At 34.0% G+C, this 24611-nt stretch overlaps 1 protein-coding gene across 1 annotated transcript in view; it reads right to left on the bottom strand.

Moving 5' to 3' along the window:
• Positions 1–15399, bottom strand: part of Rsph4a (Radial spoke head protein 4a) — a 53197-nt gene extending 37798 nt beyond the window's left edge. Inside the window, exons 1-3 of the mRNA XM_072523573.1 lie at positions 15227–15399; positions 12605–12794; positions 6555–6745 (exon numbers count right to left, since the gene is read on the bottom strand). Coding sequence (XP_072379674.1) covers positions 6555–6745; positions 12605–12794; positions 15227–15360 — 515 coding nt within the window. The 5' untranslated portion in view covers positions 15361–15399. The remainder of the gene's footprint in view (positions 1–6554; positions 6746–12604; positions 12795–15226) is intronic.
• Positions 15400–24611: the final 9212 nt, after the last annotated feature.

Raw genomic sequence — 24611 nt, 5'->3', positions numbered from 1 at the left:
TTGATGCATACCACGAGTAATTTGTAAATCGTTTCCTGTCGAACGATATCGGCTCCACAGGCATACGCATAGACAGTGTTAATTTGCAACGGTAAAGTTACAAACACTTATTAGTTCCACAGATAAGTCTGTAACGGAAAGTGTGATTTGTTGAGTGTTGAACTATTACAAAGCACTTTAACACAAACAGTTTTTTGCCGCTTCTCATGTGAAGTTAAAATATCCAAAGTAAGTATGCAATTTTGATTAGTATTAAGCTTCAGTAGGCTATGCATTTTAACTTCTGCCATTGTGGTGCTAGAAGATAACGCTCTGCTTTAAATCTTGATGCGTATGACGACATAGCAGATGTGTTCCAATGATGGCACAGTATGTCATCATGTGCACATGTTATATGCCATCAAAGAAAAATGAATAATAATTACAATAATTTCAAAAACTTAACTTTTTATTTATATTAAGGCAAAAGTAGATAAACAATACCATTTTGTAGGGTTTTTTAAACAAATTTGGAGCTTTCAAATCGCACAAAATGTTCAATAGTAAATTTAAGTGTATATCTGAAATATCTTTGAAGGTTTAGTACAATCCTTAAAAATTGGATTTTCGTTATCTAGTTATACCCTAAACAGTCGAATATCTCCTGATATCAGATATAAAGGCTTTGTTTTGTTGCAGGTCCTTTGTTAATATGGCGTCTACCAAGAAACATAGGCAGGAATGGTCGGAAGAAAATATGAATATGGCAATATAACACATCCAAGAAAAAACTATGGGATGGCTGTTGGCTTCCAAAACTTTTAATGTTCCGTTTACGACACTCCGTAGACGTTTTGCAAACAACTCCGATTAAAGAAAAGGAGATTTAGGTGGCCGAAGAATTAGACGACCTCCTCATCTTGAGCAAAAGTTACCTACTCATGTGATTGATATGAAAACAAGATTTTTTTACAAATTCAACAAAACGACTCGTCGGTTTTTTAAAAAGAAATAGTACCATTTCAGAAAATACATCTCTCGCTCGAGCACAAGCATTTAATAAGAACAATATTAAAGCATATTTTATCTCCTTAACAAAAGTTTTAGATACATACAATTTTCAATCCGAAAATATGTTCAAACGTTTATGAATCAGGTCTTATTACTGTTCAAAGAAGGCCTCAAAAAGTGTTTGCAACCAAGGGACGGAAACAAGTTGGAACGTTGGAACGTTGAAACAAGTTGAAACAGTGCGGAACGAGGTCAGCATTTAACAGTTGTATGTTCAATGAATGCAATTGGTACTTTTGTACCATCTGCATTTATTTTTTCCAGAAAAAGGTTCAAAAATGAATTAATGGACGCTGCCCCACCGGGAAGTGTTGATTTTTGCCAGGAGAAAGGGTGGATGTCTTCAGACATTTTTGTTTAATGGCTTAAACATTTTATTCACTATACCAAAGCTTCGAATGAGAACAAAATATTATTATTGTTAGATGGCCACAGTAGTCATAAGGGACTGAAAGTCTTACAAGTTGCAAAAGAGAATGGTATTGTACTTTTCTGCTTTTCACCACACTGTTCCCACCGGATGCAGCCACTCGACGTGGGATTTTTTAGTCCTCTACAAACCTATTATAACAAAGAGATTCAAAATTGGTTAAAATAAAATCCTGGAAGACTCGTTACGCACTTTCAAGTTGCTAGGTTGTTTAAAACAGCTTACCTTAAAAGTGCTACTCCTGCTAATGCCATAAATGCCTTTGCCAAAACAGAGATTCAACCTTTTAAACCTGATATTTTTGAGGAATGGATGTTCACTCCATCATTGGTTACAGATAAACCTATAGAGAGCAATCAAGCAATCAAGATCGAACTCAAAACATCAATCTAAACAATTCAGATTATAACCTAGAAGAAAACCTAGAAAGTAGACAAAATCGCCCACCTAAAGACTGCCAACGGGTCCTTCTAGAAAATACTCAACATGATACTCTTCACATAACAATCCAAGATTTATCACCCATTCTAAGTGGATCGCAAACACAAAAAGAAAACAAAAGAAGCGTGGAAAATCAGGGGTAATAAATTCAACCTCTGAAATTCAAGAATTGAAAGATAAGGTTGTTGAAAAAGAAAATGTAGAACGAAGAAAACTGGCAAAGTTAAACGAAACATAAAACAGAAGATAGAACCTAAAGGAAAAGCTACGTACAACAGTGGATTAGAACGGAACTCTGTGACACCAGGAGTGCCAATCCTGGTGTCACTCTGAATGCTCTGGGGTCGATAAAAAACGTAAGATATTTTATTGTGATTTATGTTCTTAATTATTGTTTTAATGTGTGTTACTTTTTTATTTGTTGTATTATCGTTCTCCTTGAATAAAATGCGAAAATTCCACTAAAACATATTTTTTTCTATTATACCGTGCAGCCATGCCATCATAGGCAAGGAATGTGCCTATGATGGCACACTTGACATTTCTGATATTTCAATTTTTTAATATAAAAATCCACATTCCCTTTGATCTTTATATGTCCAGCTTAATTGGTACATTTAACTGAACTAGAAAAAAAATTATAACAAATATGATCAATGATCATATATTATAATAAGAAAAAAACGAGGGGTGAAGTTAGGTATGCCATTATAGGCATACTTCCCCTAACATAAGAGTTTTGACTTTTCGAAATAAGAAATTAATATCATACAAAAGTGAAAATGCGGGATCCAAACTGTCTTGGATGTAATATTAACATATGTAATAAACAATATTATTGTTAGTTGGATGAAGAAATCGAAGAGAAAATAAAATCAAACGTGATAAATACAACACATTGCTGAACGTAAAAACGGATCAAAGTAAACAAGAATACCAAACAGCTAAAAGAGAGGTACTAAGCGCAATAACCAAATAGAAAAATGAACGCTGGGAGAAAAACTGTTTCAGAATTAACACTTACCTGGGAGGTAGCAGACGTATTGAAAGCTGGAAAGTACTTAAATCTATTCGAAAAGAATATACTAAAGATATCATCTCTCCTATTGGCCTACGCGAATGGAACGAATACTTTGGAAAACTACTGACGGAGGAAAGGATAGAATATCTACAAACACCACAAACACATTCTTATGTAAGTAAATACAATAGCATCTCCATTTTAATTAATAGTTAAATATTAGATACATTATATTATATAAATATTAATATTAGAATTAATAGTATATATGTTAATATATACACTATAAGTAAAACAAATATGTCAAATGTTTAAAGCGGAAAATCGTGAGATCCAGGTAATATCCACCAGGACTAGTAGAATACGGAACCGACAAACTATACAGGCAGCTAACCAGCATGTATCAAAAATGTATAAATGGAAAGAATGTACCAAAAGAGTGAAGAACTTCAGTTATATCGACCATACATAAAAAGAGAGCTAAAGATATATGTGACAACTACCAAGGAATAGCAGTGCTAGGCACTATCTCGAAAGTTTACGGCACATTAATAAAAAAAAGGAAACAGAGAGAGAATGCAGTGATATGGAGGCCGAAGAACAGGCTGGCTTCAGAGCAGGTATATCGACTATTGACCATATGACCATCTCTGTAAAATAACCCATGTAAAAAAAACCGCACAAAACCAAGCAATACACCTTCTATACGTAGATCTTTGAAAAGCATACGACAGTGTACTACAAACTATAGGAAGCTTTAGAAAAAACAAACATCAATGTAACTTTAATCAAGGCAGTGCAAGAACTCTATAAAAACAATACGAGTAAAATAAAGATAATAAAGATAGCCCAAGAGATATCCAGAGTTTGGGATAGACAAAGGAGTTAAACAAGGATGCTGTCTGTCATCTACCTTGTTTGAGATCTACTTGGAACAACCGCCGAAGACGGAGAAAAAATGTAGTGGTACGGAAATCCCTCTAAATGACAATACATTGTACAGTACACACTATGCTTTGCACATGACCAACTAGTCTTTGCTCACGACTACAAAGATCTAGAATATATGACACGCAAACTTATTCAGGAATATCAAAGATGGGGCTTAGAAGTAAGTATTAAAAAACAGAATAAATGTGTATAGGAGGAGAACAACAAAATCTAAATTTGGAAGAGCCAACACCAACAAATAATTTCAGATCCAGAAAAAAATATTTTTTTTTTGAAAATTATTTTCGGAGTAGAAATCAAAACGTCAAATGTAATTTTCATTACACTCAGCTGTTGCTTAACACAGCTTATATAATCATAAAGTTTAACATAGTCCTCAGTTTTATTGTAAGTACTTTTTTTTAATAATTTATCAACTATCACTATTTTTTTAAAAACAGAAAGGAGTATAGCAAAATGTTTTTCCAACTTCATTTATTTATTCTTCGGTGTATTTTTATAGTATTTTAGTATGTAATAAATATTATTATTACCTAATACTTGATCTGCTTCAATGAATAATCTCATGGTAAAATATACATCGACAACTATGTGGTCAGATAGAAAAATTACGTTTCCTTATAAAATTTTTATTGTCAATTTATTACTCTTAGCGGTACAACATACTATTTCCTTGAAATTGTCAATTGAAGCAAAACATAAATTAAAATATCCGAATTTTATTCGAAAAACTTATAAAATTATCCGTCAGAAATAATAAATTTCGCTTTAGTTATTTCAACGAAGTTTTTTTACGGGAAATATAAACGTTCAATTGTAATGATAAATAATAATTAAAATATTTTGCAAATATTAATAACAATCACTATTGTGACAGCTTTTAAATTGTTTCACAAACTCTGTATTCTATGAAATTCATCTTGATTCGATACATCTTGATTACATAAATGTAATACAATATCCGAATGGTATGAGGTGAAAATCAAATACGTCATTTACTAATTAGAAAATCAAAATTATATCGGTTCGCAACATTTTGATAGCTTTCCGTACGTTTTAATGAGTAATATGCGGACTTTTACAGTGAGCCAACAGACGCATTCGATATGTTTTAGCAAATTAATATTTGATCGGCACAATTTATCCGAATTCGTAATTATTTACTCTTTATCAGTGCCATTTCATGAAGGCATCTAAAGTATTCTCTTGTAGTGAAATTTGAATTTATTTAAGACCACGTTTTTTTTAATAATTTGTTTAGATAATTAATTCCAAATAACAAATATAATGATTGTTAGTCAAAACGTTTTTATTTATAACCATCTATATTCTGGTTTTTTAATCGTAAGCACTTGGCCAATGAGCATGGAATGTGGATTGAGTAACATCAAGCTGCAAATATACTGCTCATTCATAGGTATATCCGAACGTATCGGACTGTATAAGTAGCAGACTATTTAGACTTTATAGTTAAGTAACCCTTTTTATTTCTGTCCAGGATTTGAAACATCGACTCACTAGATCATTAATTGTGAAGTCTGGTCCTCTTGGCCACGATCTGACCCACTTGACTTGTTTTTGGTGAATTTGGAGAATGTCATAACGTCCTTGCTTAGTAAAGCAGACAAACTGATCATACTTGGTAATTTTAATATAAATTTTAAAATTAAATCTGACCCTTTTTTGATATTAAAAATCTATTAACATCTTTTGGTCTAAAAGTAACTATAAACAATTATACTAGAATTATATCCCAGTCCAGTAGTTGCATCGACAACATTATGACAATTTTTTCTGAAAATATCTACAGAGTGGGCATATTTGAACCTTGTTTTTCTGATCACCGAGATCAATTTTTATTCATTTACTCTGAGCATAAAGTTGTTGACACTAATCAAACATTTCAACGGTTTATTACTTCTTCTGGTTTACAGAAGCCTAAACGTGCGCTAGCTAGTACATGGACTTTTTCTACGATATTAATAATGACCCTGATTTTTTGACAATCTTTCTTACCGAAACTTACAACAGTTTAATATTAAAGCATTTTCCACTTAAAAAGTGCGACAAACTTCAGAAAAACATCCATGCAATAGTTTAATAATGAATTAAGGTCTTACAGATCTAATCCTTCCCTTATTAAACACATTGCAGATGCCACTAAGGATCCCGATTTGTTCAAAATATATAAACAACAAAAATTTGAATATAATCGGCAATTACAAATTGCTAAAAAGTCAGCTTACTGTAATTTTATTACTAATTCAAAGAATAAACCTAGAGACTGCTGGACAATCGTAAATTTCGAAAGAAACAACAAAAGATCCAATTCAGTACAACCTGATCTACCTCCAGCTGAAATAAATTAATTTTACACTACAATTGCAGAGAATATAATTACATCTCTGGCCTCTATTATTGACAATGTCCTCTTCAATTATATCCTTCTCCGAGCAAGGTAAATTTACTTGATTTGTATAGATTTTTTATGGCGCCCGCCACATTTTGCTAATTTCTTTTTTTTTTTTCATTTTCAGTTTTGTAGAGACTTTCTATTTTAATTTTATTTAACTATTATCATATTTTACTAAATTATTATGATATATGGTAAATATAACAAAGATGTTTTAAAACATTTTTTAAAAATATATTATTTTTTACCTAATCAAAGAAATTGGCTCAGTATTAGAAAGTTTTTTAATCGACAACATGACAAAAAACATTTCTTTACGAGGTATACCCAAGCCACATTGCTCAAAATAGTATAGCGATTCTAGCATATTGTTCTGGGACATATCGGCTAACTCTAAATCAGCTGGATCCATCGTCGAAGGTTCAGATGCTGGCAAAGGCTAAAAAAAATTAGAGTTTTTTATTTTAATATTCGAACAAATTAAAATATTATCTACGATATAACTAAAGGTAGTCTCAACTATAAAAATAGATCATTAATATTTGTGACCTAACCCCAAGCTACCAAAATATTAAATATTGCCTACAAGGAAATCAGTACCGAGAAGGAAAGTTATTTGGGAAAATAAACAATAAAAGGTCTAAACAGTAATAGACATAACAAGGAATATTATATAAAGCCACCACAATTTCGTACAGCGTGCATAAACTTAAAAAAAAAGGAATTGAAGCCATAAATAGGCGAGCGGCGCACCCCAAAAAACATGTGAACAAAGACAGTGAACATGTGTGTGTCGATATCGATCTTCTGGGCCGGTGTCCTTGACTAGTAAGTGTAACCCAAAAATCGTTTTGTAATATCATTATCTTAATATTTTTTCTTTTGTAGAAGTCTTACTTGCATCTATTGCTTTTCTTTCATATAAGTTTATTTACTTGCATCTAATATCATTGGTTTCAGCACTGTGTTATAGATACGTAATTTTGCTTTTCTTTAACCATCCTTTAATTTAAGTATCTTATGTTATGCTCCAGCTTTCTCAGTTCTGATTTGTAATCTTGTCATTACTTCATTTTCTTCTTTTCCATTTTCGTTTACATATATTCTCAAATACGTGTCCTCCAATTAGTTCGGATAATCGACGCTCTACTGTAATTTCAAATCGTTCGAATTTTATTTCATATCCAACTTTGTTGGTTCATTATGTTCAGGTTTACTTTTTTTTTCAGTGAACTTAAAAGTAATGCTTCTTTTATTAGGTCAATGGATCTTGCTAAGATTACAACATGGTTAGCGTATTCCAGAATTTAATACCTCTTTGTCTTTAGAGTTTCTGTTTTGTTAAGTCCACTCTTTTTCACTACCCATTCCAGAGTTATACTAACCCGTAACCGGTGACTTGAGTTGGTTGCGTAACTTGAGGGAATGGTACGGATGCACATCAATTGAACTATTCAGAGCAGCAGCATCTAAGATCAAAATAGCCATGATGATTGCCAACCTCCGTCGCGGAGATGGCACGTGAAGAAGAAGAAGAAGTAACCGGTGACGTGAAGTCTGAGCGACTCTTGCGAAATTAAAAACTGGTTTAAAATATTGAAGCGGATGACTCTGGATGGCCTGCAGCTAAGTACCTTTCTAAAAATAGTTCATAAACCAAGAATTTTTGTTTGATTAGTTTAGATTTAGCCGTTTGCGAGAACAGACGTTATTGAAGTCAGCAGCGAGACTCAACGTCACCGTTAGTTACTTTTTATCGAGCGTTTTATATTTCTTCGTATAAACTATAATAGATCATTTACCAAGTACGTCACGATCGGTTAGTGTTACAGATCCGAAATTTGAAGAGAAAGCGTTACATTGGTTCAATGATTTGGACTCTGGATATAGGGATATTGATGATATTGACAGTGATGTACTTATATACTTAGAGTCACTCAACACGCGATGGAAAGAGCAATGCTAGGCTAAGTGGTCAGCTAGTGCACCAAAAAATATTCGTACTCAAAAGCATAATATTTTTGAACATTTACCGGGGCTGCAAGGAAAAGCTCGGTTTCTAGGTCTTTCGGCACCTCCAAATAAAATATGGAACTGTTTATTTACAAATAAAATGTAAAATATTGTAGTCGAATGGACAAATGTAAAATTGGCGAGTGTTGGGGTCAAATACAAAAATGAAAATAGGTCGGAATTAAAAAATGTCGACCAGGTCGAAATGAAAGTAGTTTTAGACTTACTGATTTACACCTCAATATTTAAGTCCAACGATAAAGACATATAATGTCTATTTGCTACAGATGGAACGGGCAGAGAAATTTTTCGGTCCGTAATGAGTGCCAAGAGATTTGCAGTTTTATTGACTTGTTTACGTTTTGATGATCCTTCCACAAGAGAACAACGAAAAGCGGTAAATCCACTAGCACCAATTCAAGAACTATTTGAATCTTTTATTCAAAACTGTCAAACGGAGTTTTCTGCTGATGAATATGTATGCATTGATGAAATGTTACTTGGTTTCCGAGGTAGAACACGCTCTAGAATGTATATTCCAAACAAACCACGAAAATGTGGACTTAAAATTATGATATTAACACATGCAAGAAACAGCTATGTGTACAATGCGTATGTATATACAGACCAAGATTCCGATGGAATGGGCCTTTCAGTAACTGAGAAAAAGCTTGCTAAACTCACTCAATCTGTGTTACGGCTTTCTAAGTGATAAAGTAACAGCTGACAATTGGTTCACGTCTATAGAACTAGTTCAGTTGTTGAAATCTAATGGCCTAACATATGTAGGAACTATGAAAAAGGTTAAAAGACATATTCCTCCTGAGTTTCTCCCTCAAAGGCATAGAGAGATTGGTTCAGTTAGATACGGTTTTACAAAAGACATTACCCTTCTTTCGTATGTTCCTAAAAAACACAAAGCCGTCATACTAGTATCCTCCATGCATCATAGTATAGCCGTAGATGAAAAAACCCAAAAACCAGAAATAATTAGTCTGTATAATATGACGAAAGGCGGCGTTGGTGCTTTGGATGAAAAATGTACGGTTTACAGTTCGTCCAGAACAACGCAACGTTGACCAATGGCTATATTTTACAAAATACTAGATATGAGTACAGTTAACGCTTTCGTTATGTATTATTGTTATAGAGAATCCAAACCCTTAGACAGGAAATATTTTATGAAAGTACTGGCTAAAAGCTTAATTGAAGCACACATGAAACAACGAATGTATAACAGCAGAATCCCGACAGAAATAAGAGAAAACATAAAGCGAATACTGTGCGTGATTGAACCTCCTTCTATTCAAGAAGATCGGTTAGCAGTTCGAAAATATTGCTACATTTGCCCATCAAAACTTCATAGGAAGACATCTTATTTATGCGTCTGTTGTAAAAAACCCATTTGCTTGACTTACTTACTTACTTAATCAGTAGAACCCATTTGTACCTTTCGGTGTTGGGCCGTTTACAATACAATTCATTAAATTACAATATTTGACAGTCTTCTGAGGTGTCTAGCTCTTAACGAACTTTCTCCATTCCTTCCTATTGGATGCCATCTGTGTTGCTTCCTGCCAAGTCTTACCCTTACTCTGCAGCATCTGCGAGATGTCACTGTTCCATTATTTAACGGGTCTTCCTTTTCTATTCTTCCCTATTGGTTTGGCGTCCCACACTCTTTTTACTTGTCTATTATTGTCCATCCGGGTTAGATGTCCAAACCATGCCAATTTTTTCTCTTTGATTGACTCGAGTATCGGTTTGATTTTGAGTCTTTCTCTTATTTCTTCATTTCTGATTCTATCAGTTCTTTTTACTCCTATCGTTCTTCTGAGGTATTTCATCTCTGCTGCCTGAATTCTGCTCTGATGTCTTTTGTTTAATAAACTTTGATCAGATAAAAGGCATATATCGAGCACAGTTCAATTAAATCTTGCCCAAGTACTTTCGATCCCTAGATCATCTTCAGGGGCATTTCGTCAATTGTGGCCTATCCGGCAAGAACAAGATGTCATAAACATAAAATTGTACATTACACTACACTACAAATAGACAAACAAACACTTTAAAATAATTTAAGGGAGGCTACATTGCTTGAAGAAGTCGGAGACAGAATTCATTCTGTCTCCGACTTCTTCAAGCAATGTAGCCTCCCTTAAATTATTTTAAAGTGTTTGTTTGTCTATTTGTAGTGTAGTGTAATGTACAATTTTATGTTTATGACATCTTGTTCTTGCCGGATAGGCCACAATTGACGAAATGCCCCTGAAGATGATCTAGGGATCGAAAGTACTTGGGCAAGATTTAATTGAACTGTGCTCGATATATGCCTTTTATCTGATCAAAGTTCATTTATTCGAGCATTCAACCTTATATTTATTTTTTGTTTAATATCCAATTTTCTGCTCCATATGTCACTGTAGGTCTATATATTGTTTTGTATATTGTCATCTTGGTCTTTGTTGATATTTCTTTGTTATTAAGGAATCCTCTATTTAGTGCTTGGAATAGTTTTCCTGTGTTTTCCATTCTGTTGTTAAGATCATCCTCGATGTCTCCTTTGTTGTTGATTACTGTTCCTAAGTATTTGTATGAATTTGTCTGTATTATTTTTTGTTGGTCTATCATTACTTCTATTTGATCTTCCGTCCCTTGTTTCCTTGATATTTTTTATTGCTTGACTTGTTCTCATAAAATATGCAGAAACTGTAACCTTGAAAAAGAATAAAAAAAACTAATCCCATTTTTTTGTCCTTATTTACCCCCTGCACGTTCCGTTACGTTTAGACTACTGATGATAATTTTTATTACCATAGATTATTCAATATTTAAAGGATTCTCTCTCCTGTTGCCGACAAAAATGTAGCGTAGAATAATTTTTAAATAATTTTAAACTGTTTGTCCTTGTTTTAGTGTAGTGTTATGTACAATCTACGTTTAATTTCATGTTTATTACATTCTGCGTTTGCTGGATAGCCCAAATTTTACGAAATGCCCCTGATGATGCTGTAGAAAGCCAAAGTACTTGGGCAAGATTTGATTATTAAAATTGTGCTCGATAATTGCCTTTAATTTTTCAAAGTTCATTTAATCGAGCATTCAACCTTATATCTATTCAATATTTGTTATACCTAATATTAAAACCACTTGTACATACTAAATTTAGAAATATTAAAAAAAAATTAAGTTTTGCGACGTAACACCGTACTTTATTTATTTGCAACTTTTGACAAAAATCTTAATAATAAGAATAGTTAGTAACAGAAAGACTAAAAAGGCAATAGGATATTGTAAAAATGCCTAAAGAACAAATTATTATAAACAATGTGATAAAATAATTATTTAAATTTGAATGAGATCAGCATATTTATGATGAGTCCCGGAGACTTCACGTCACCGGTTATGTTCCTAAAATCGGCCGTCACCGGTTACGGATTAAATAGAGTTATAGACAGGAGATCATCTTATTTTAATCCTTTTGTTTATTTCGAAATATTCTACCAGCTTATCGTCATTAGCTGATCCTCATTAAAACGTTTCTTTATGGCTTTTGTACCAGGTTTATTAACTTGCTCGACATTATCAGATCTTGAACTGACATGACTTGAATCTGTTGACATTATCAGAAGTGAACATTATAAAGTAGGAAGTTTTATTAATTGTCTAGGTATTCGTTCAAAGAAATGAAAAACGCAAAACATGAATGTGTTGCCTGTGTAAGTCCATTTCAAATAGGTAAAAAGAAATAAAATAAGACTTACTCACAATCAATTTAATTTTACCACCAAAATGACCGGTTTCGCTTACTACACTTTGCTAAGTGTAGAAAGCGTAGTAAATTCATATTAATAATCACAGACATGCAATATTGGCATAATTACTGTAATTGTTATCTTTATAAGACATCACCCTAATATGGGCTTTTGTAATTTCAGCATTTAATTTACCTGGTACCGTTAGACCTGAAGATGCTTAGCAAAGTGTAGTAAGCGAAACCGGTCGTTTTAGTGGGAAAATTAAATTGATTGTGAGTAAGCCTTATTTTATTTCTTTTTACCTAAATGAAAAAGGCTTCAAATGGGGTGTTACGTAACTTGTGACCTTATGACATTAAAAATTATTTTATAAAATTGCGATCGTAAACTAATCCTATTAAAAAATATGAACAGCTACTTTAGTTCAATTACCTAACAATTTGTTATTTTACATTTTATGCACAAGAAAAAAACCATTCTTTTAAGTTGAAGTTTTTTTATGCAAGCTAATATATAATAATACACACCTTAAGCAATGGCATCATTTTTTGGGCCAATGCCAAGCTATTTGGAGGGACATAAATATCTTCGAGGTGATCCGTATGGGGTCTAAATCTTCTCTCTTTAATCTTTCTGCTAAAATCTTCAAAGAAATCAATTACGTTTTGGGGTCTTTCCGCTAATATTTTGTTTAGCGTTTCTGATAAATGGTCATACCTAAATCAGTATATTTATTTAGTGATACAAAAATGAGAGTTTAAAACTTAAAAAATATAACTTAATTGATAAGTAAACTAATACTCCAGTCGTCAGAGACGAATATTTCACTGAACCTATAAAAATCATAGGAACAAGCTGAATTTTGCTGAGAATGTCAGCTTTGAGACCCCAGAAAATATGTAAAAAAGTTTATCACCCTGGCTTCTCCCTGAAACCTACCCTCGTAAGGGAGAGGGAACTGGAAAAATCGATTTACCAAGAATCTATAAGACATAGAAAAAAATATTTGAAATAAAAATGTAATTGAGATAATTCGTATATTTGTATAGACCTGTTGCTGCCTTGAACCTTTTATGAAGGTTAATAGTTATTTATTGTACAAGACGATAAAATTGTAATTTATCTTCGAGAGCTAAGCTAGTTATGCTCGAGAAGATAATGCGATTTTATCGTCGTGTGCAATACAACATTTTTTTCTATAGCAAGACTTTAAGTTAAGGTGAAAAATAGAATTTCAAAGAAAATTGTAATTTTTAGCACAAAAATCGCAATTGTGTTGCTCCGTTGCTAGGGATAAGAATTACTCTGTCAACAAATGTCAAACAAATGTTACGTTTTGGTATTTCCGGAGAATATTGTTGCGTTTTGTGTACAAAGTGAATAAATACGAAATGGATAGAAAAGAATTGACACAAGTAAAGGAAAACCTGCCATCAGATGTAGAAAATGCAGCGTTGGAAGCAGAAAGTTTATTGTTGCCACAAAAATCTAGAATGATGTATGAGAAAGAATACCAGTCTTTTAAAAAGTGGAAAAGCATTAAGAATATCAATGGCGTGAATAAAAAAATACTTCTGGCGTATTTTTCTGAAAAGTCGAAGAAAGCGATGCCATCGTCATTATGGTCGTATTATTCGATGCTGAAGCGTACGTTATTGGTGAATGAAAATTGTGACATTTCTAAATTTAGCAAGTTAACCACCTTACTAAAAAACCTAAGTGGAGGGTACAAAGCTAAAAAGTCCAAAATCCTGGAGTCAGATGACATTAATAAATTTCTGACAGAAGCTCCTGATGACGTCTATTTGTTGATGAAGGTTATTGCTATTTTTGGTGTGCATGGAGCGACTAGGTCCTATGCATTGTACAAGTTAGAAGTGTTTCACGTGGACGACAGAAAATCGGTGATAATCGTTTCATTATCTGATACTAAAACCAAGCAGGAAAGGTCGTTTTGTATTACTGACAAGAAAAGTGGACTGAGTTTCTTGGAAATTGTGAGAAAGTATATTGCCTTGGGCCCCAAAAACGTACCTCACAGTAAGTTTTTTGTAAATTATCGACAGCAAAAGTGCACTACTTAACCGGTGGGAATTAACACTATATATAATATCCCCAAAAGGATTGCAGATTTTTTGAAACTTGCAAATTCAGAAATGTACACGGGGCATTGTTTCCGTCGTTCTTCAGCTACTATGTTCGCAAATTCTGGAGCTGATCTAGTAAAAGTTAAACGTTTAGGTGGATGGAAATCGTCATCTGTTGCAGAATCTTACATTAAAGAGTCAATAAGCAATAAGATTGCTGTATCCAAGTGTATACTTGGCGGACCAGAAAATCAATCCAGTACCTCGAATCAAGTGTTTAAGCAAACGAGTACAAGTTGTGATGCTCCAAAAATAGATATTTCTAATAATGATAATTGTAAAATTTCAGTTGTTTTTAATCCTTAATGTGTTTGAATTTGTAAATTTTATTGAATAAAAAAAAGTTAAAACATTTTATCTACTCTTGCTGTTAAACTGTCACTTTATCTACCCTTGCGGTTAAAGTGATACTTCATCTACTCAAAACAGTTGTTATAGCAACACTTTAACATTAGCTATGGAAAAAAAAATAATTAATTGTTTGTTGTAATGATTAAATCTATGTATAATTGTTGCTCTACCAATTATCTTTGTTTATTCTGAAAACTCTTTTAATTTTATTGTTTATTTCACTGCATTTATTTTTATTGTTAACTTTAAACAATATATTGATGATGATAAGCCAAATTAAAAGAAAAAATATTTTTCTCTTACAACACATAACGACGAATGGTAAACCAAAAAATAAATGCATTGCCGAAGAGTTTAAAGCAGATATGCTAACAAAACTACTGCATAGGACAACCCAAATAACAAAGATGAAATACAGAGTAATCAAAAAAATGCGAGGAGTAAACTTAAATCAGATAAAAAATAATGATGTAGAAGAGTCTAGATAAACTCTGGATAAAAAAGCCGAGGGAGAAAATTTGAATTTATCATTTTGTAGAAAGGAGGAGACATATTATTCACATCAATATCGTGGATATTGTGGATGAATTTGTATTTTAGTTTTTAATTGAAATGACATGTACTAAAAATATTTTCAATATATGTACTTACAAATTTTCCCCCGTGTCTGTACTTGCTTTTTGCAAGAATATTTTAGCATTGGTAAATTCGGTTTCATACTGGGGAAGAGTTCTAGCATCACCAGGTTGCTCTTCAGCTTCTTCTATTTCGAAATCAGTAATCATATTTTTGTTAGTTATTTTAAATATAAATTAATAACTGTCTATTTTGACTTTTGAGGGTTTACGATGACAGAATTATTTACATTTTTAAGATAGTTATCATATAGAACCTAGAACTAATTTTGAAAATACAAATTAATCAAATTATTTTGTTTTGATACTTGGTTATGCAAAAATTCTTCTAATACTTTAATTTCATCTACCTTATTCTTAATAACAATTCAGATCTTTATTACACATTTATCGTGGAGCCCGCTAGGAAGAAGAAAGAGAGGCAGACCCCGAAGATCTTTCAGAGATGAGGTGGACGAAGCAATGAGTAGAAGAAACCTACAAGAAGCGGACTGGCTAAACAGGAAAAATTGGAGAAAACGGTTGAGTGAAGGAATACAGTGAAAACTGTGGAAATCCTTGTATATATATATATATATATAGATATATATATATATATATATATATATATATATATATATATATATATATATATATATATATATATATATATATATATGAGGTATGTAACGGCTTTATTAGAGGTCGACGCTCTGATCAAAAGAGATCGATTTTTTTCCGTCGAGTTGATACCATTTTCTTTAACATTGATTTCGCGCGCGTACCTAACATTGAAAATCACTGGAAAAAATTTCTTGGAACAAAAGGCAACAGTTGCAGATTCTGACGAGTTGGAGACAATTCTTTACTCCGACAATTGCGGTGGGCAAGGAAAGAACAACTTTGTTATTACAATATTGTTGTATGCTGTCATTACTTTCAAGATAAAGACCATCGCACATAAATTTTTTGTTGTGGGTCACGGACAAAATGAAGGAGACTGCACAACAAAAAGCGGTAGTCCTTTTAGAGTGAATGAATTGGATCATACTGAATTTGTTGACCTTAAACAATTAACAAAGAATATGCTAACACCTTTCAATAAAAAAAAAACGATGGTAAAAGCTTTAATTTTATTTCTATATCTACAATTTTGGTCGAAAAAGGGCATCCCGAGACGTTCTTTTATAAAACTTCGTACAGCCAAGCTACATTTAAATTTAAGGTCGTGGCATATTATCGTGTACGTTGCGTTTCCAGCACATAGCGTTTAGTTTTCGAAAAATATAATTTAAATGGTTTTAAATATGAACAACGCACACTGTCCGGAACATAGCGTTTCAGGCACTTAACGCTTCCGTTCAGTATATTCGAAAACACTATTTTACTGATGCCGACGGCTACGTAACGAGTCGTAACCGGTTGGTAAGGATAATGTGCATTAGATATCCGTCGTTCTCTCCTTGTTGTTTATTTAGGAATTTGTTTGATTTTGATACAGAGTATTTTAAAAAATAATTTTCTAGGCTATTTTGTCATTTATGCATGTGTTTTTATTGCTTTGTGACAATTAATCACGGAAGTGATAAACAATTAGGACTTTTGTACAAGTGATACCTCTTCTTTTTAAAAATACTTTTTGGTTTGATATTTATGGCTTCGTTAAATGTAGTACATATTTTGTTTTTTAACTGAAGGTGAAATTAAATTTAAAACATATTTAAACTGAATCCTATTCATTCTAAAATAATTGTTAAACCTATTAATTATTATTAAATTCCTAATTATTTATCACTTCCGTGATTAATTGTCACAAAGCAATAAAAACACATGCATAAATGACAAAATAGCCTCGAAAATTATTTTTTTAATTACTCTATATCAAAATCAAACAAAGACCTAAATAAACAACAAGGGGAAAACTACGGGTATCTAATTAACATTATCCTTACAAACCGGTTACGACTCGTTACGCAGCCGTCGGCATCAGTAAAATATTGTTTTCGAATATACTGAACGGAAGCGTTAAGTGCCTAAAACGCTATGTTCCGGACAGTGTGCGTTGTTCATATTTAAAACCATTTAAATTATATTTTTCGAAAACTAAACGCTATGTGCTGAAAACGCAACGTGCACGATAATATGCCACGACCTTTAGTATTCGCACAGCACGTCACACTAAGAGACAATCATTATCATTTATAGCAAACCATGAATTGACATCTGCATATCAACAGCCGTTGCCAGTTTCTACGCGGAAGTTCGAGGATCTGCAATGCTTTGTTTTAAATAAATCTATTCCTTATGTCCATTTTAGTTTCTTCCAACAATTGCGAAAAAAATTAATTGTATTTCTAATGATTTTTTAATTATTGCAGATAATAAAATTTCCAGTTAATATGATTATTTACATGCCGTGTGACTTTTGTATTTTTTCATTAAAATGAAAAAACGGGTGAGGCAGGTAGAAGTTATACTTCTATATACGCGTTCGCTGTTACAAATATATATGGGAGTCAATCTGCACAATAATTACATTTGTAATGCTATAGGTAAGAGAGAGCAGAAAGATAAACCGAATTAGGTATATAGGTGTATGGTGCATCGTTTGCTGTCTATAAACAACATTTGGATTGTAATAGTAGTATAGTAAATGAAGGATTGAATCAATATTTTGATGAAAATGTATATTTTTATTTTCATATATGTATGAAAGGAATTGAATGCCATAAAAATGTTTTACTCATACTACTCTGCAGTAAAATTCATTGCTTATTTTGTTAAAAATATAAAAATACAATACAATACACTGCCATGCGCAAGCACAGCCGCCATGTTTAAACAATAGTTTAGTACTGTTTTGATCAACAATGGCTGGGAATGCAGTATTCTTTACAATTAAATCAATTATTAGAAAAAATGGTTGATGGTGATCCACTTATTTATATTTCCGTTAAAGCCCATAATTGTACGTAATTAAAAATGTGGCTCAAATGTCATGGACGTCCACAAAAAGGAAAAAGAAAAATGAACTAATTGAAAGGTTAGTCATTATTACTTGTTTACTATATAAATAATATCTATAATTTTTTTTTGTAATTATTGATGTCAATCAATTTTCATTACTTACCGAAATATATTAATTAACAAAAATATTTACTATTTTCCACTGTCGAAGTCGAAACGTCAAATAAATTTAATTTTAAAGTAAAATTCTTGCTTATTTCTGGCTTATATTTAATGATTTACAGAACGTTATGCAACGACTTAATGAATGATATCATGAATACGGACTAAGCATGAATCTGAAAAAAAAACTAAATGCATAATCATAACTAAATCAGCAGATACAAACATCCAATTAATTGTTGAGGATACTGTAGTTGAGAATGGGGATATCTTAGATAGATTCTCCGTCTTTTATATGGCGTGGAGTCATGGACCTTAACTGAAGCATCACTGAAGAGACTCGAAGCATTTGAGATGTGGTACTATAGACGCATGTTCAGGATTTCTTGGATAGACAGAGTTACCAACGAAGAAGTACTACATAGAATGGGTAAAGAGTGCGAACTAGTCATAACCATAAAACGTCGCAAACTAGAATATCTGGGCCATTTAGATTAGATTAGATTAAGAGAGGTGGCCTTTCGGCCTATTCCACTGCGACCTTTTCAGATCTATTGTGGTCCTCTAGTCCTAGATAACATTCTCTAGCCTGACCCTTTTTATAAAGTCTAGTAGCTTCGAGACGGTACCTTCCATGTAGCTATTTGCAGGTGGATTTTCTTCTCCTAATGCAAAGAACCGCACATTTGCCAGACTGTCACACTGACATAAAATGTGCTCTGCTGTTTCTTCTTCGAGGTGACAGAATCTGCACAGGTCATCATCTGATAATCCCATCAGCTTCAAGTGCCTATTCAGCTTACAGTGCCCTGTTAGAAGACCTACTATGACCTTGACTGTTTTCCTGTCTTTGCTTATGAGGTCTGCTGTAAATTTTGGCGAATGTTCTGTAATGAACTGTTTAGCCTGTCTTTGTCCTGGTGAATTCCTCCACCATTCCAGAGATTTGCGAGCTACCCACTTCCTTGTAGCCGTTCTTGTTACTGATTTAGCAACTCCGCAGAAGGGTTCCGGTCCAATGAATGGCAATGATGAGCCTTGTTTGGCCATTTCATCTGCTTTTTCATTGCCCTTATGACCCTCTTGCCCCGGTACCCAGGCTACCGTAACCTTGCTACGGTCTCCTAGTTTATTTAGGGCACACACGCAATCCCATACTAGCTTAGAATTGACCTCTACAGAATTGAGTGCCTTAAGCGCTGCCTGACTATCTGTGAAGATGGTAACTGAACAGAACGTTCTTTTCTGCCTTTCTATTTCTTCCACGCAGTGATGGATTGCAGTTATTTCCGCCTGGAAAACTGTCACATCCTTAGATAGACTTACCGGGAAATCTATCCCTTGATTTGTCCCTACTATGCTGGCTCCCACACCCTCCGATGTTTTTGAGCCATCCGTGTACCAGGTAGCAGCAGCTTGTATGGGTACACCTTTATTCCAGTCTTCCCTGCCTGGTATCTTAATTGTGAACTTACTGTTAAAGCTATATCTCGTAACTGTTGCATCGATAGGTTTCCCCATCACAATATCGGCTTTTAGCTCCTCGATTAGCTTTCTGTTGTCAGTACCATGCATCTGGCTTATATGTCGCTGACTATGGATTAATCTGTGCATCACGGATCTGGCTTCGCCCTGTCTAAAGATATGAAGTGGTGGTAGATTCAACAGGACTTCCAGCGATGCAGTAGGAGTTGTTTTTAAGGCCCCCGTAATACACAAGCATGCTAGCCTTTGTGTATTACCTAGCAGCCTTATTGCTCCCACTTGCTGTGTCTTTGTCCACCACGTCACCGAGCCATAGGTTATCATGGGTCTAATAACCCTTGTATATAACCATAGAGTCATTTTGGGGTTAAGTCCCCAATTCTTACCGCACATTCTTCTACATCTGCCCAAGGACATAGTAGCTTTCTGTGTGGTTTTTAGAATGTGAATATTCCATGTAAGTCTATGATCAAAATATACCCCAAGGTATTTTGTTTCTTTGGCAAATGAAATCTCTGTTCTTCCCAGCACCGGTGGTTTTAGGCCTTGTAGTGCTGTTTTTTTGGTGAAGTTGACAATTTGTGTTTTCTGAGCATTGACTATCAGTCTCTCTTGTTTACACCAGTCGTCAACTATATTTAGGGCTGCTTGCATTCTCTCAGATACTACCCGAGCAAACCTGCCCCTGACAACGATTGCTATATCGTCAGCATATCCTAGACAATAAAAGCCTTCTGTGGACAGATTTCTGAGGAGATCATCTACCAAGGTTGCCCAAAGTAGAGGGGACAGAACTCCTCCTTGTGGACAGCCTCCACCTACTTTTGCTTTGATGGTTGCTTTACCCAGAGTGGATATTACTGTCCTATTTTCCAGGGATGCCCTTATCCATCTGCATATTACAGCAGGTGCGCCTCGTCTACTCATAGCCCCTATCAAAGAGCTGGTGGTAACATTATTAAATGCCCCTCATATATCTAAAAAAGCGGCCATTGCTATCTCTTTGTCTTCCATTGACTTTGAGATAAGCCTATTTAGATCATCCAACGCAGAGTCCGTAGATTTACCAGGTTGGTATGCATATTGACGATTGCTTAGAGGATTATCTTTTAGCACTTCGTCTCTGATGTACCTATCAAGAAGCCTTTCCAGCGTTTTTAATAGAAAAGAAGATAGGCTTATCGGTCTATATGACTTTGGTGTTAGATCTGATACTTTACCTACCTTAGGCAATCTGGGCCACATAATGAGCAATGAACAACGATACAACCTACTTCGAACCATACTTCAAGTTAAAGTGCATGGGAAAAGAGGTCCAGGACGAAGAAGAATATCCTGGCTGTATAACCTGCGAAAATGGTTTAACTTAACCACTACCGGACTTTTCAGGGCAGCAGTCAACAAAGTCAGAATAGCCATGTTAGTGTCCAACATCCGTAACGGATAGGCACCATAAGAAGAAGAGGATACCTACAAATACTTGGAATCATGGGTAACATCAAATGCAGGCCAAAGCAAAGAAATTAATTTTTTAAGTAAAGGAATTTTTTTAAATAACAATTTTTGTGATACATGGTATACAGCGAACTACAGGAATTTAGTTTCCTTGTGAATTTTAATTTGACGGTATGGTTAACTTGACTCCCCAGTACATGCCTTTAGACACTAAAATATGCATTTTGAAGCTAGATATTTGGTTTATTTCCCAATGCATAATATCAAGTCTTCCCTACTTTTTGTAAGATTAAAACTCCAGGAAATGTTCCAGTTAACCTCAAGAACACCTTCCAACTAAAAATTTTAAAAAAGAAGATTTGTAACCATTATAGCAAGCTTAACTATATAGATTGTAAACTTAATCTAACGATTGACTCTACTTCATTTCGTGGGCTTTGATAACTTAAATAACTTTCTCGAAGTGTATAACGTGTAAAGTAATATACACATATAAATATAAAGTTTGTTTTATTGAAAAAATTATTGTTGAAATGAAAAATACACTTTTAAGGTCGGTAAGATAAACACAAATCATTAAGATCATTGTTAAAACTAGCATGTTTTTAAACCGAGACGAGGTATTCACGTTTATACATACAGACAACTGTTTAATAATAACATCTGGTTTAAAAATGCTTCCTCTTCAATTTCGGAAAATTTCAAAGCCTGGGGAACCTTCTTAAAAAACATTCCTACGTAGCCGTTATCTTGATGATAGAGAACTTTAGTAACGTAGAGCATGAAAGATTGCTTGGTCTTGCCATACACTAAGAAATCTCCACGGTTAACGCAAGTGTTCGTTTCTTCATCAGATGACAACACTAGCTCCTTGTTACTTTCTTGGAGAGAGTTTTTTGAAGTACTAGATTCTCCTTTTAGCTTTTTAGTGCGATTTTAAATTTCTTTTGAGGGATTCAGTTCTATATTCTGAACTCCTGATGGTCCTGCTTTAGGTTCAAACTCTTCTTCTTCTTCTAAATCTGTCGCCGCAACACTTTTTCCCGGTTCGACATTCATTTTTGTTTCCTTTTTTGTCTCTGTGTATCTGACTGTTTTAATGTCCTCAAAAGTTCTTTAAAAGTGTCATTAATCGCTTCCACTCGAACAGAACCTGACAAGGGTGTTTGTGTTCCAGAGTGTCTGGTATTATCATTATCTGAGTTCAACAGCATTCTTAGGACTTTGGTGCGATCCAAAGGCCCCACGATGCCCCATTTTTGAAACCCTGATTTGGCATCAACCAGCTTCGTTAATAGGGAAACTTATCTTTAGCTACTGTGTATTCATTCCTGCCTGATCCTGTTTTGCATTCCTCAACTATTTTGCGAAACATAATCTTCATAGGCGTGAAGAATGCCACATCGAGGGGCTGAGTAAGGTGAGTGGGATTACTTGGTAAAAATATGAACTTGATGCTTTTTTCTTGGCACAATTGGATTAAATCGATTGACATTGAAGTGAGACGACAAGTTGTCCCCAATCAAGTATTGTTTCCCTTCTAGGCACTTGAAAAAGGGAATTGCAATGGACTGAACCCAGTCACTGAAACAAAAACTATTAAACCAACCTGACTTGGTACGATTAAAAGGGAAGTTTTTTGGACCTTTCTCCTTCCAACTGTCGTATAAATGTTAAGCCTTATATACAACATAAGGTGATAATATTTTACCCTCTACACTAGCAGCAAACATTCCGGAAGTCGACGCTTTTGATAAGTTGACAACTCATCAAAAGTTCTGGGTACTTGCAAACAAGTCTAAAAATCATTTTTAGTTTTTCTGGGTCGTCACTAAGATTTGTCTCATCATAGTTGATGTGACTTACTGGAACTTCTTCAGGTTCTCTTTCTAACTCGTCGAAATACTTATTAATTATCTCAGGGGACACAGCTGCCCTTGACCTTTTGATGTTCTGACACATTCTGTTTGGACGTGATTGTTTGTACCGAGTAAGAAACAAATACACCCAATCCCGACCAGGAGTGTTGTTCTTGAACTTGGAAATAACTTTGCCCTGGCGCTCCAAATATTTTCGTTCGCTTAACCATAAGGTCAGAGAATCTATTGGGTATCCCCAGTCAGCACAAACTGCTAGTCTGTCAACGAGAACTAACTCTTCATCATATCTTCATCAAGAGAGGTCTGACCTCCTTTTTGCTTTGTATTAACATTTTTTATATATCTGTGTAAGACCGTAGTAGGTATACTGTGTAAGACCGTAGTAGGTATACTGTGTAAGACCGTACTTAAGGGAACACTGTCTGTAAAGATAAACAAAAGTAATTTCTAATGTGTGGGGTGAATGGGAACACGGTAAATATTATGTTCCTATTCATTCCACATATCTCAAATTTATGACGTGAGCAATAAAACTTGTTTTTAACAAAAAACGTTAAGATATGAATCAAAACACAATCATGTTAGATCGTTGTAAAGGTTAAAATTAAAAGATTACTCGTAAATCTATTTTGACAGAGATTTTGTACTTACCGAGAAAATTTTTATGACAAGAAATAACCTCAAAATTAATAACTTTGTTTGCACGCCGAAAACATAGGAACCAATGATGCCAACAACAAAAACCTAAATTATCCAAAGCCATATCACATTAGCCAACCTGCAAAACTTAAATACCCCGACGATAATAATATATATGTTTGGGAAGATTATTGTTATTATTTAGTGAAGTTTTGTTCCTATTCACCCCATTTTACGGTACGAATTCAGGGGGAACTGTCTGAACCCTTTAAAACTAATAATGGGCTGCGCCAGGGAGATCCTCTCTTCTGTATACTGTTCAATCCGGCTCTGGAAAAAGTAATACGTATGTCACAAATCACAACCACTGGTTTAATATATAATAAATCAGTGCAAATCCTGGCCTATGCTGATGATATCAATATTGTTGGAAGAACAGAAAACGTTGTACGAGAGGCGTATGTAGCATTAAAAGAATCAGCTACAAAAATGGGTTTAATAATAAACGCCAACAAAACGAAGTATATGAAAGTAACCACGCAACCACAAATTCGATGACCACTCGTTATAGAAAACGACGTCATCGAAGCAGTGAACGAATTTGTATACCTGGGAGTGCGCCTTAACACTGATAGTAATACTACCGCAGAGATAAACCGCAGAATTTGCACGGCCAATAGATGCTATTTGGGCTCAGTCTTCTCCTTAAATCCACAATTATATCGACAAATACAAAAATAAAACTCCACAAAACAATAATACGCCCAGTCCTAACATAGGGTTCAGAGACTCTAACAAAACATAATAAAAACATGTTAGGATGTTTCGAAAGAA

The sequence above is a fragment of the Diabrotica undecimpunctata genome, chromosome 2 (assembly GCF_040954645.1).
Source record: "Diabrotica undecimpunctata isolate CICGRU chromosome 2, icDiaUnde3, whole genome shotgun sequence".
Lineage (NCBI taxonomy): Eukaryota > Metazoa > Arthropoda > Insecta > Coleoptera > Chrysomelidae > Diabrotica > Diabrotica undecimpunctata.
The sequence above is the reverse complement of the archived record's forward strand: the minus strand, read 5'-3'. Positions and strand labels throughout refer to the sequence as shown.